Below are 13,963 nucleotides of genomic sequence, written 5' to 3'. Positions count from 1 at the left end.
TTAGTTTAAAGATCAGACAAAATGCATTTTTCTGAATACTTTTTCTGATTTAACTATTGTCTTAACAATTCGTGAATCATTTGCGCGTTAATGCGTTAAACATAATATATTTGACGTGAACTATATTTGGCGGAAAATAAGTTTTTTCAACGAGATGGCGTGGACTTGAATTGGCGAATTCTTGAATGTTCCATATATCCATGGCTTGATTTAGCAGATGCTACATTCCACCAAAGACGCTGAATAGAATACACAGCCATGTGTACTACGTTAATAGTATGTTGCATTAATAAAATCGTAGATATATTTCTTCCAATCGCAGTTTTGAACTTTTAAAGTCACTTTCTTGTCAGAAGTGAACATTTAGTTTTTATGGTTTTTGTTGCAAATTTTTAATTCCAAGCAAAACCGTAAAAAGAACTTCCATTGGGACTTCTAATTCCTGGCATTTTTGTGGCTAGATTTTTTAAAAGATTTTTTAACAGTGATTTTGATTTTTTTTTTTCGGCTTTGGTTTTTTGGTTGTTTTTATAAGGGGGGCTTCAACTCTTGTAAAAAAAAATGTTGTAGATGTTGTAGAAACACCGATTACTTCGGTGTTTGCTTTACTTGACAATATTAAAATGTTTGAACAATTACAAGACCTATATATTACTACGTGCTATCATTCATTTGGGGTCGAGGTTCTAAACGCAAACACGGTTTATTTGCGAAAAAAAAAATCGCCATTGGATCCCAAGACGACCCAATGGTCTGTCTTATCACTCAAAGATGACATATCTTTCGAACTTGTTAGTCGAAAAAAGATAGGTTGAGGCTTTACGGATATAAGAAGTAGTTTATCACTAAAATTGTTGTTTTGAAATTTGTCTTTTTTGGCCGTTTTGTCCCCCCTTTCCCCCTCCATTCCCTAAATTAATTTGGGCTAGTTTCCATACATACTCTCATAGTTATAAGTCGCCTACTGTACGGGTGCTTGCGATCAATTGTTGTTTATTCTAGTAAATTGTCATAAATCAACATTTTGAAGTCAATTGGTAGAAAGCGTGTTTTAGAGCTACTTAACTTGTTAATTTGTTAAAATTCGGTGCTAAGTTTGTTTTGCTTTTTAAAGTTTAATAACCCCTGTATTGAATGTTGTCCCGTTTTTATGGACCATAGTTCAAAGATTGTGTCAAAAAAATTGTTGTTTGCTTTCAAGAGCAGCACTTATTCCATTGCCTTTTGACATGATATTTTGTTTGCATGAAGATGTATATATTTATATTTAAACTTAACAATAGACTTGTTTTACATTCAGAATCAACATATTTCAAGTTTTTCGTTTTACAAAATATTTCTCTTATACAATTTCTGGTAAAAAAGAAATACGAACAATGAACATTGATAAAATCATATGAAATTAGAGAGATTTTAATAAAAGTGTCAGATATAATTTTAAGTTTTATATTTGTCGTCGTAAAATGTGAGGAATTGTGCGTGTGTTCTTTATGTTATTTGCCTTAACTGAAGCTCGGATCTCCTCGGATCTCCTCGCCTTTTTTATGATAATAATTTTAACGAAACCAAGATACTTTTTGGCATTTTTTATAGAAAAATTCAAACAAATTAGCACTTTCAATAAATACATGTACTCGAAAGATGCGTTATATTTCTGTACAAGCAATTGTTAAGGAGCTACATGAACACATTACTCTGCGTATACCACGTAAACCGTTCCTACGACATAGAATTCACCCAATTCTACTTTAACTGAAAAATAGTTATCGTTCTTTTGGTCCCAAAGACATCGTGACGTCACCACCATGCTTTGGCTTCCTTTCTGAGCCGCAATCACAGAAGCGATTATCTTGTACCGAGTAATGTTCAGCTGCTTTACTCTTTCTTTGATGACATCACAGGCTAATTTGCATTTTCCCCCTAAAACTGAAGAATCGTAGGTTGTTATGGATTTGACATTTTCTCAGTCTATGACCTCCGATATAATGCTTCGTATAGACGATTTCCTGAATTTGACAACGGGGCTCATTTTGTAGGTATTTTCATACTTGACATCTAGTTGCGGCAACTGGTCACCGGAAGTAGCCACGCTATGGCGGTCGTGGTCTTTGGTGGACACAGACCACAATTATTTTTCCCTCTTATTCCTTTATACAAAAATAAATCATATAAAAAATTCCACCGGCTCAGATGAGTTCAAATACAGCATACCTATAGAATGACACTAGTCCAACAACATATCCAAACTACAGGAAAATCAATCGAGAGGGGACTGAGATATGGCCCCTAAAATAACCCCTACCATGAAAAAATCACTTTCACTTTGGAATTTGTGTAAACATTGGCCTCTTTACACCATTTCTATTGCGCCTGTAAAGATAATTTTTCTAAAATTTTTCTTGCCTGTATTTCTTTTTAAACCTTCTTTCCATCCATGCCATAAAAGGAACCAAATTCGACCATTTAGTACCCCTAGGAATTTTTGAAATAATACATACATTTTTAGAATGGAACTACTTGCCTGGTCAATGAGCACGGGGTAAAAATAGTGGTATGTGACCTAATACTTACACAATTCTTCTTGGATTTTGATGAAACTTGGTAGGTAGACACTTATACCCATAATACACCTCCCTGTGAAATTTGGCGGGAATTGTGTATTCTGCATCAGAGTTATAGGCCTTTGAAATCTGGTCCAGGAAGGCTGAAATAACATACAAAATCTAGCATTTTACACACAATATTCAAATTTCAAGAGCTACATTTAACATTTATTACTTGTCAAAAGTTTCATTAATCTATTACATTCATTAACCTAACATGTATACATGATGATGCTAATGATGATTTAATTCTTTTACACCTGGAACTATTTTTTGGAAATTTTTGAAAATAATAACCCAAATATGGCTAAATTTTTCAGAAAATGCCAAAAATGAAACATTTAATCACATGCTATGAGCTTTAAAAAATATTTTAAAAATTCTGCATTAAGTTTGCTATAGAAATCAGGTATTTTGATAAATATACAGTGGCTAATCCGTTTACATTAAGCAGATAATCACATAGAACCATTCACACATTTTCAGGAAATGGCACTTGCTGACCAAAGTAGATTAAATCAGAGTACACAGGGCTGATATGGATAGGCATAAAATGCCTTTTGAAACAAAACTAACAATTTAGAAGAATTAAGAATGAATTCTATTTGTCCATTCATTACATATACACTGGATAAATTACTTAAATGTACCCTAATTCATAAGGAGCCTTGGTTCATGAAAACTGTACTCATAAAACAAAGGGAGATAACTCTACACATTAAAATCCAAAGTAGGGATTTTTTACAAACATTAACGAGAAACTATTTTAGAAATTACAAGTCCATCACCTTCTTTCACCATTATCTGGTGTGATTAATCTTGAGGAGATCATACCTTTTGTAGCGAGGATTCACCATTCAAAGTCATGGGTTTCTACATACATTGTGCATTTAGAGGTGAAAATGTCTGGTATGTTACCATGAACAATGATGACCAAGACTCAAATTAATGATGAGAGTGCCAAAAAGATATTACTACAGTATTAAAAATAGTAAAGTTTCTAGCAGACCTCATATATCTTGGGCAATCACTGTTCAATGCCAGCAACCAAACTCATACACATGCTACATTTGTTGGTAGTTACATTTCTAGGACACAAAGAGGGGAAAAAACTGACATAATAAGACTTTAAAGCAGTAATTTAAATAAACGTTTGCAAGGCATTGATAATTTCGATGCTAAAATGACTTTTTCTAACCAGTAAAATGTATATGTCTCATATAAATATCTATACATGAAGGTTTACATATTCTAAAGTACTGAGGAAAATGTTGTGATGCCTACTCACCATCAGATTTCAAGTGTTAAATTGTAAGAAAAATATGAATAAATGAATAAAATCAACTTACCATTTGTTGTTTTCTTCATTATTTCTCTGTCAAAATGGTGTTAACTGGGGGGGGGGGGGAGCAGCAGGTGCCCCTTTACCAGCTTGTATGTCCTGTCATGCAATCTGCTAGGCAGTGAAATATGTCATCATTCATAGGAATCATAAAGTAACATAAGCCCTACTTTCCTCCTTATAATTTAATCAAAATAATATTAAAGGAAATATATATATACTTTTACATGTAATATGATTAATATCTCTCTCTCTCTCTCTCTCTCTCTCTCTCTCTCTCTCTCTCTCTCTCAGAGAGATGCTAGCTGTCTCCAGTTTCAGACAACACAAGAAAAATATTAGAAATAGAACGTTTAAACGTGATCTAGAACAACATTCCATTGTTAAGCAATTATCCACGAGTTCTTAAGTGTTTGCTATTTTAAGACATTTCTCCTTAACATGAAGTATATTTACATGTACTTTATTGCCAAAATTTCAAGTAGGTAAAAAATAAATTCACTGCAACTGTGACAAAATAAGTCAATGGGAAATTCCAAATTGATATACTAGTATATCCATAGTTAAAGCTAATACGTCTTAACTATTAGTTAATCTAAGACATTGTAAATATCAGGGGTGACCAATAAACTACCTATCAACATTCTAAAGAACAATTAGTTCAGAAGTACCTATACTTCTGTCAAAAGTCAATCACAGATAACAGAAGAACTATGACACTTTCTCTCTTTACCCATTGTTATAGAAACAGAATTCAGCCCCCCCCCCCCCCAAATCTTATCATTGACCCAGCAGGGGATGAACTTTCTACAAGTCAAACTCACAGCACATAATTATCATAGCCTGTTAAAGAATGATTGCCAAGAAAAACCAAAGACAATCATTTCCAACAGCATTAGGGGGTACATTCTTATTTTCTCTATCCCAGTGAAATCGGTATAATTGCATGCTCTTGTCTCCAAACCATGTGGAGCAGCGGGTATAATTATTTTTCTGCTGCCAGAGTTCAGTAAATGAATATCTTCCAGGCATTCTGACACACAAACCAGGGTCATATGATGACAAATAAAAATCTCTTTGATGATAAATTAAACTGAGTCTAGAGTGTATATGCCTCCGAGCTCTGTAACCTGGAGAATAAGTGGCTACATGGGATTTGTGTTTAATTCATCAGATAATTATCTTCTAGACTAATGAATAAAGCACTTGGCAGTTCTCATCAAAAATTGAGGTACAAGTGAACTTTCTTTCATTAAACAATTTTTTTTCCACACATTATGAGATAATAAATAGTAATATTTTATCAAGGGGTTCAAATATACACATATATCAAAACCTACAACCCATCACACAAACCACAAATATTTGCATAGCCATATGCAGTTCTCAAATTGATGCATTTGTGCATTAAATATGTTAAATTACTATTGTCTTCATGTATTATTTTTGTTTTCTTGGGCTGGTATATTCATAGTTAATGTTTTAATTAATTAATTAACAAGGGTAACTTGCTGTTCTTTAAACTTTTCTTTTAAATATTTTTTTTATATTTAAGAATATAGATACCAGGCATATAAAAATAAAAATATATTCATGTAGATTTCTTGCAATACATGGGAAACTGGAGGAAAATAAGCGAGAAATCACCATAATCCTAGCTGAAGATTTTTCAAGCATACATGGAAGATCAAGTCTGTTTAAATACAATGAAAATAAATTCACTCAAACAATTATGTCTATATAAGTATTATTTTTAATGATAGAAAACTATTTGTAATAAATTAGGTAAATTTATATTTCCAGTGCTGGGCTCAAAATCAGTTTGGTGACTTTGTTCTATTCATAATTTTTTTTTTTTTTTGTAGGGAACAAGTTTTCACTTTGTTCATGTTTTAAACAAGTTTTACAGTATCTATATTGTAAAACAACTCCTCCTTAGTACTATACCGGTATATGCACGTCTTCAAAAATGATTGAATAGAAAATGCTTTTATAGTGTATTTGTACATGTATCATTCACTATAAAGAGCACTCTAAATGGAACCTTGTGTAGTATGCTGTTTATGTACAACAACTCTTACTCGAGTCGACACAACTTGAAAACTGCTGTATGGGAAATTTAAACTAAACTATTTTCTATATGTATCACACTATGAAGAACTTGCCAAACCTTGTATAGAAGTTTCGACCATAGGTCTGCCAGTGCTTTTTTATGCATTCCTCCACACTGCAGTTCTGATTGGCTAGGACGGACAACCAGGCTAGGACCGCCCATAAACCGTCCTTTTCACGGATGTGGTCTGACCCGGTTCCAAAGCTCTCCTCCCCACAAAGAGACAGGCGACCAGCATCCATCAAGTTTCCAAAGAATTTCCATCCTGTCGGAACCTCAAAACAAGTTTGATTCTTGGCTTTAGCCACTCTGATATAAATAAAAGCAATAGGTTTCATATTCAAACAACTGACACTAATAGTACTTTATTAGAAGATAAAATTCATATATAAAAATTTTAAAATTTTATTCAAAAATTTATTAAAATTTTGTACTGGGGATAACAAAAACATTTTCTCTCTCTCTCTCCTTTCTCTCTCTCTCTCTGTCTCTCTCTCTTATGACCAATATTTCTGGACACCTCTGCCTTATCACTGACCTGTCTACTGCTCCACTTGTTGGCATACTCCGGGCATAACCTTTGACCCCAGTCTCTTTGAAATATGGAATACATTCTAGATAATGTGCTAAAACAGCCAAAGAATCTGATGGCGTCACGAAGAAGGCATTCTTTCCCAGGATCATGTTCCTGTCCTGTAATATCAGAGCATCGTAATTAATTTCTACAGTGTAATTAGTGAATTATGGATCAGTACAGGTGTTGACAGTCATTAAAATGTGAACACGCGGTTTCTCCTAAATTCATTTCTTTGATGACACAAGAACACATGCAAGTTGGCACCACCAAAGAATTTGCACTTTTATAATTTTTTATTGGCATCGCTGGAAAAACAGACATTCTGATTAATGGAAACATTAAACTTTCAAAAAAGAAAACATTAAAAAAAATGAGGAAATAAAAATGCATTCTAGTGTTATAAACTTTCATAAAAATGTTTGCAATGCTTAATGCTTAACCCTTAACCAGCATATTCATTCTAACCCCCCCCCCCCCCCCAGCTACTTAAAGATTAAAATAAGCCTACTCCATCTCCATCAAATGCAGCACCAAAGTCATAATGCCCCTTGGCCATCTCTGTCACTAAGTCGGCAGCATAAGTCAGATTGGGGTCGGGATGTTTGCCCCCAAAGTCCTCTAGAGGGGTGCAGTTGACCACACTGTTCTGTGGGGCCCCGAGCTCCTCACAGATCACCTTCTTGGCATATGGACCCATAACTGTAATTATTAAAGTAAAATCAATCAAACAGAGATACTTTTTGTATAGATAATAATACCAACTAAATGTACCTTATAGTAATACATGTATCATAAAAAGTTATAATTGAAACCAGTCTGAGTGCTAATTGTTTCACATATGGAAAATGCTCTCTATATCTCAAACAGGTATGTCAATAAGTTTTTGTATATTGTATCATAAAATTCCACACAATTGCAGCACAAAAATTTGACATCTTTTTACCAATAGCTATCCTCAGTGCTTTCAAAGTTAATGAGAATACATTGGGGTTCTATATTTTTGCTTTCTATCAAAACCTGATTACGGTACATGAACTTGTTGGTTAAAGTTGTTTTACTACTAAATAACAATCTTGAACAGAAATATTTTTATCACTCAATGACAGATCATGATTTTCAAAATTCAAGTTTTGTGTACAAGCATGTTCACCCAACATTACATTTTGCTTATTGTAAAAAAAAATATATTAAATGTGGACATTATAGACTCAAATTTCTGTCCAGTCATGAAGTTTGTGTTTAGACTAAACTAATTGGCTGAAAACTTCTACAGATCATATCATTAATCTGAAGACTTAAGCATCATTTTACAGTACCAATCAATTCTGTATCACAAAAACAGTGTGAAACGTGAGGTATAGAAAACAAGATTAAAATGTCAGTGTCTCCAGCATCAACACCATATTGGTCAACAACAAGAGATCATGTTTCTGTACAATATACCCGGTACATCTCAACTCAATCAAGTACTACAGAACTTACAGGCCTGGGTGCAAAGGTACTACATGTATTTATTGTGGGGGTGGGAGTTGCTAGATTTTTTTTGCTGTACTATTGGTTTTTTTTTGGGGGGGGCATGGATTTTTTTTGTGATAGGAACAATGGCAACAGAAACCTCAGTCTACCTATTACAAAACTAAACACATTTTTAATTTGCTAGACTCTGGGCCTAGGATGTGTAATACTCAAGAAGGAAAGGTGGGTGGGGTGGGTGTGTGTATGTTTTCAGAGTAAAGCATTCAACACTAGCTGCTACGAAGACCAATAGGAAAATCTCTGTCACACACATAACTGGTGATACATATATCTCATACTTGTGAGGTCATTTTACTTCTGGTTTTTCCATACTACATGTACATACGCTGGAGTAAACTGTTACTCAACCGCCATGTATAATGTACAGTAACAGTCTTGTACCCACAGTACGTCGAATATTATGTGGCAATTCAATCAGCCAATCAGAGAGAGAGAGATATTTACGCATGGAACAACTCTAACATCCCCGTGGCATTTAGGAAGAAAAAATAGTTGGATCACTGATGAGATCTTCATACTGATTAATTAACACATTTATACGTATTGACAAGTACAAGCAAATTACACACCATTGAATCATTGTATGGATAAGATACATGTACATAATCTAGATATATCCTCACCTGCACTCATCACATGAGTGACAGATCTACATGTACATACTGATTGACATATATTTTTTAATGCTGAAAAACTTAATCCCAAAAATAAGTTAACATAATCTAGATATATCCTCACCTGCACTCATCACATGAGTGACAGATCTACATGTACATACTGATTGACATATATTTTTTAATGCTGAAAAACTTAATCCCAAAAATAAGTTAACATAAAGCCTTTTTAGACAAATGATAATCAGTAAGCATTAAATATTGTGGACTCATTTTTGCAGGACCTTAAAGATTTTTTAGACAAAATTTATCAATTAAATGCTATTAATTGTCCAATTTTTGAAAATCATGCATGTTTTTAGGAATCCTTTGCTTTATTAGTCAGTAATTTTTTAGAATCTGTAAAGTCATGTGATTACATGTAGCCCTATAAATAAAAAATTAATTGAATTTTAACTTAAATATACATGAATAACAAGTATGATTTTACTTCCATCAGAGGTTAATATTTATCTCGATCATCTTCAACTCGTATGAGAGTTGCAATACATGTAACAGTTATCTAGTTATTAATAAAGTCAATAACTGCTTTTATTATATACTGTACAGTACCCATCAATTTTTCTTTCTTGATACTGTTAATTCTACGGAGTGATCCATTATTCCAGATCACCACACTGTGGTTTACCAGATCCATATCACCCCTCTCTGAAACTGATGGCTTTTTAATAGCGCATTTTAAAGGAGTCTGTATAAAAAAAATGCTTTGTGCAATAAGTAAACATTTCACATTGGTTTAAAAAAAGATACCAGGTAGGTATTTATTAAATAGTGCAAACATTTTTTTTTTATTCTTACTGTATACATGCAAGCACACTAATTGGCAACCCAACTATCAATTCTATCCTTTGAGTTAAATTCCCAGAAAATATTCCACCATATTTCATTACATGGTTTTTATTTAAATCTTACTGTATATAAAGCAACATGCTCAACTATAAATGGCTTGAAATTATGAAATTACATGTAAATACTTAATTTGATAACCTTTATTTCAAGTAACATTTTGCCGGTTCTCTTGTTACCATGATTGCACAATTATTTATGGTTCTTGTGGTAATTCCTTACTTTTTTTCAAGTAATTACACATTTTTAGCCACATCAAGCTACATTTAGATGTTCTTCAATCTAAATGCACAATTACTCCTAAAGTCCTTGCTGCAGAATAATGTTTTACAGTAAGCATGAGCAAAGAGAGATAACTCTATGTGCAAGCCATCCAGATGTATTACTTTCTGTGACATAATATCTTTGAAATCGATATATCAGACCAATGCATTAAATGAAATATTTTTGGGCAAAAGTGAAATAAACTCTGAAAGCCTCTGATTTGAATTTTAGAATTTCATCAATATATACATGTATTTACCCTCTTGCATGTTCTACATACATGTAATTTGATATTCATAAAATACACTAAGCAGGTATTAAAATAAAAAATGTTACTTTAGAAACAACAAGCATGCAACTACATGTACTAACTCACAATCTGAGATATACGGTATCTGTTCATTGATTCATTGTCTATGAATAGCATTTTAGCAAAGATCAATCATTCTAATAATGTAATAATCATTCAGAACTGACCTCCATTCATTGCATCAATAAGCACTTGTTTCCCTGTGGACAGGTAGTTTTTCAGAGCAGGGAAGTCGAATATTTCTTTCATATACTCCACATAATCCAACACAGAGTCTATGACCTGAACAGTGAACTCTTTACCATCAACAGTGTATGTAGAAAGACCAACTTTGGAGATATCAGCATTCAAATCGGGACAAATCTTGTACTGACTGATGCTTTTTGTTCTTTTAAATATTTTGTCTGTTACATTTTCTGGAGCTGGACCTATAATAAAATTTTTAAAAAAATAGGATTTCTTTAAAATGATCAATAAAATTCTGCAAGCATAAATTGTTAAAATTATGTCACCGGGTTAACAAGTGTCTGAGGTGTGTGACTGTCATTTAATACATTGGGTCTCAGTAGCTTAGTGTTTAGAGCGCCGAGACGTTTCGTCAGAGGCCCTGAGTTCGAGTCCCCTTTGAGACTTGACTTTTTACCACCTGTTACACATCTGTTAACCTGGTGACAAATGGTCACCTAATTTACAATTACCAATTATCCTTTATATCTCTATATAAAATAAATTTATCAATCTTCTACCTCCTCTGATTTATATTTTTATTTTCCATATATATCGGTAATCAAAGTCAATCAGTGTATTAAATACCTAAGCTAAGTCAATACTAATTTCAATCTTCTTGAAAACTAAATCAGTTCAGAGAGTTTTCATTCCAAACTTGAAGACATACGGATACATAATTATTCTCTACGCAAGAGTACTTTTTATCCCTCTTTCTGCACTACTGTTCTTATTAAACTTCATCCATATTTTTAACTCAAATCTTGAATCATTCTAATATCTCACAGAGAAAAATACTAAAATCTTAACCACACACAAATTGAAGTTCTAAAGAAAATTTGAAAAATTATGTTATTTCAAGTTTTAAACCGCAAATGGTTCATTTTCTAATTTTGACTTCATTTGACTCTAACTCAAGGCTATGTACAAAAAAAAAATGCTTTGAGTTGAGATAATTCTTGATACATTGTGTTGCTATCAGAATGCATTACCTCCATTTTCAGTGTTGAACTTTATGCCAAAATCAGCATCTGGGCCCCCAGGATTGTGACTTGCAGTCAAAATAATTCCACCATTAGTCTTGTATTTACGGATGACACAGGATACTGCTGGCGTTGACATTAAACCATTCTGAGCAACTATTACTTTAGACACCTGAAGTAAAATGCCAGAGAAAATTGAGCAATATCTTACCAACCCATGCAATCAAAGTTCCTGAAGATTCTTATCAAAAAAAAAATTAATGGCTTAATGTATGCTTGCAGCTTATATATAAAATATCAATGTGCCTCTGTATCTTCCAATTTTAAAATGGAATTTTTCGTTTATTTATATTTTATTTCAATTTACCTTGCCTTTTGCAATAGATATCTATATAATTCAAAATAGTGAATATCTCCCAATATATTACTAAGGTACCGTTCTTATGAATGAATTTAATTTAATTTGCAAATAGTTCTGCAGCTTGTCAAGTATAACCAAGACATACCCCATTTGCTGCACACATTTTAATGATGAGCAATGTTGCCTCCTTTTCATAGTATCGTCCATCGCCTCCGATGACTAGACTTGAACCCTCTATTTTACTTAACCCCCCTTCCAGTATACTCTGCACAAAATTTTCAGTGTAATTTTTTTGCAAGTAGACTTTCACAGCTTTCCTAAGTCCGCTCGTCCCCGGCTTCTGTCCCTCTATCGGGGAAGATGAAACTGTTGTTGATGAGTATGACATTGCCGCATACAGGATCGTGGAAGCTGGCCTTGACAGTCACCTCTCTGCCGTCTGCAGGAAATGTGTCACGCAGTATAAATGTGAGTGTTAGAAGAGAACAAAACTGGATAATCTTATTCCGGAATAAATCCTTCTCACCCCCTCAAATCAAAACAAGCATTTTTAATTTACTAAAGCCTTTAAGGGATGCATTCTCTTAGAATGACAGACACATAGCATCAAGGAAGGGGACAGAGCCCCCCCCCCCCCGCCCACCACTCAAGAAAATAAATATTTGCCAATCTGCTAATGAGTGGGGGGTTAGTGGTTTCAAAGTATGTAAAACGTCTGTTTTACTGTCAATTTTGTTAACTTTCCTTTTATATTTTATATTTTACATTCTCTAATAAAGGGAAGGGGCAAGTTCTTCAAAATTCAATTTTTTATAGGTTAATCTAAAAAAATTAATAATGTTTGTTGTGGAAAAAAGTCACATGCATGAATCTAGAGGGTGTAGGGGAACCGGACTCCCTAAAAATTTTAAACTTATTTGCTTCATTTCACTCACATTGAAAAATTATCAATAATACCCCCCCCCCCCCCCGAAAAAATATGAACCCGGTCATAAATCAGCATTGGCCAAACCCTATCACAATTCTAGAAATACTGTAAATAAATGAAGAAATATCTAATATTTGTATTAGCTTTCGATTTGTTAAAGTGAAACTTCTTATATTTCAAACTCAAGAAAAATATCATCTCAAACAAAATATTTAAAATATGGATGAAAATTCTTTATAAAAATCCGGTAGATTGATTGAAATATTAGTAATGATTAAGTCTTAAAAAATCCCCGGGTGCCCCACTTCAACGTTACTTTATCTATTAGCCTATAATTATATTTTATCTTTAATAATAAAAAATAACGATCAAATTTTTGGGAATCAAAACCGTTTGAAAATAGACGAAAGTATAAATATGTTCATTATGCTGATGTTTCTTTAAAGATAGAGATATTCCAAAAAATTATTGATTGGTATATTACAGGAAGGTGGAATATTAGATATTCTAATTCCGAGCACTGAAAACTGCATGGACACAACACGCCTGATGAAAAAATGATCCATCCAAAATATTCTATACCCTCGCCTTGATATGGACTGCGAACGATAGCATTGTCTATCCGCCTAACTAAAAGTCATTTTTTGATAATTGTCTAATTAAATTTATTTTTTATGACAATGTAAACATTTATGCATATTCTCATTAAATACATGTATAAATGATTTGATCAAACAAAGAGAGAAAACGTTGTATTTTGGGTTAAAACAGCTCATTTCATAATAGAAACTACTTTAGCATATTCAGGCACGTAGCATCGTTTTTGAAAGGGGGGGGGGGGTAGGCTCATCCAAAAAATCTTGACAAGCAAAAGAAAAAAAAAAGAAAAGAAAAAAAAGGAAAAAGGTTACTTTCCAAAATTCTGAAAATCCTAATCTGTGGGGGAAGGGGGAGGGGGAATAGTATACCTTCAACTTCAATTTCACTTATTTTCTTATTTTCAATTCAATTTTTTACATGGTCCCATAAGTGGGGGGGGGGGGGGACTCCTTGTTAATTCAATTTTTTTGTATGTAAAAATCTTTGCTGCGCATATACAAAAGGGTTTGTTGTTTCACGAGGGGGGGGGGGGGGGGGCATATGTCGTCAAACCAAAATACATTCAAAAAATGCATTTTGCTTTGTAACATTTCAAAATAAA

At 33.3% G+C, this 13,963-nt stretch overlaps 1 protein-coding gene across 1 annotated transcript; it reads right to left on the bottom strand.

Annotated features, from left to right (window-relative positions):
* Positions 1-6,075: 6,075 nt before the first annotated feature.
* Positions 6,076-12,297, bottom strand: LOC136269789 (phosphoglucomutase-like). Its single transcript, XM_066065298.1, has 6 exons — positions 11,980-12,297; positions 11,483-11,645; positions 10,433-10,693; positions 7,144-7,334; positions 6,597-6,751; positions 6,076-6,367 (listed from the first exon to the last, which is right to left on the bottom strand). The coding sequence occupies exons 1-6, from the start codon at positions 12,220-12,222 to the stop codon at positions 6,091-6,093; spliced, it is 1,290 nt and encodes a 429-aa protein (XP_065921370.1). The 5' UTR covers positions 12,223-12,297; the 3' UTR covers positions 6,076-6,090.
* Positions 12,298-13,963: the final 1,666 nt, after the last annotated feature.

This window comes from Magallana gigas, chromosome 7 (assembly GCF_963853765.1).
Source record: "Magallana gigas chromosome 7, xbMagGiga1.1, whole genome shotgun sequence".
In the NCBI taxonomy this organism is placed as follows: Eukaryota; Metazoa; Mollusca; class Bivalvia; order Ostreida; family Ostreidae; genus Magallana; species Magallana gigas.
Note: the sequence above shows the minus strand (reverse complement) of the source record. Positions and strands in the feature narration are given on the sequence as shown.

Coding starts and splice junctions, on each gene's coding strand:
- LOC136269789 (XM_066065298.1), bottom strand. CDS start 12,222: ATGTCATACTCATCAACAACAGTTTCATCTTCCCCGATAGAGGGACAG. Junction 11,646..11,979: donor AAATGTGTGCAGCAAATGGG/GTATGTCTTGGT, acceptor ATTTTACTTCAG/GTGTCTAAAGTAATAGTTGC. Junction 7,335..10,432: donor TATTGATGCAATGAATGGAG/GTCAGTTCTGAA, acceptor TAATAATTACAG/TTATGGGTCCATATGCCAAG.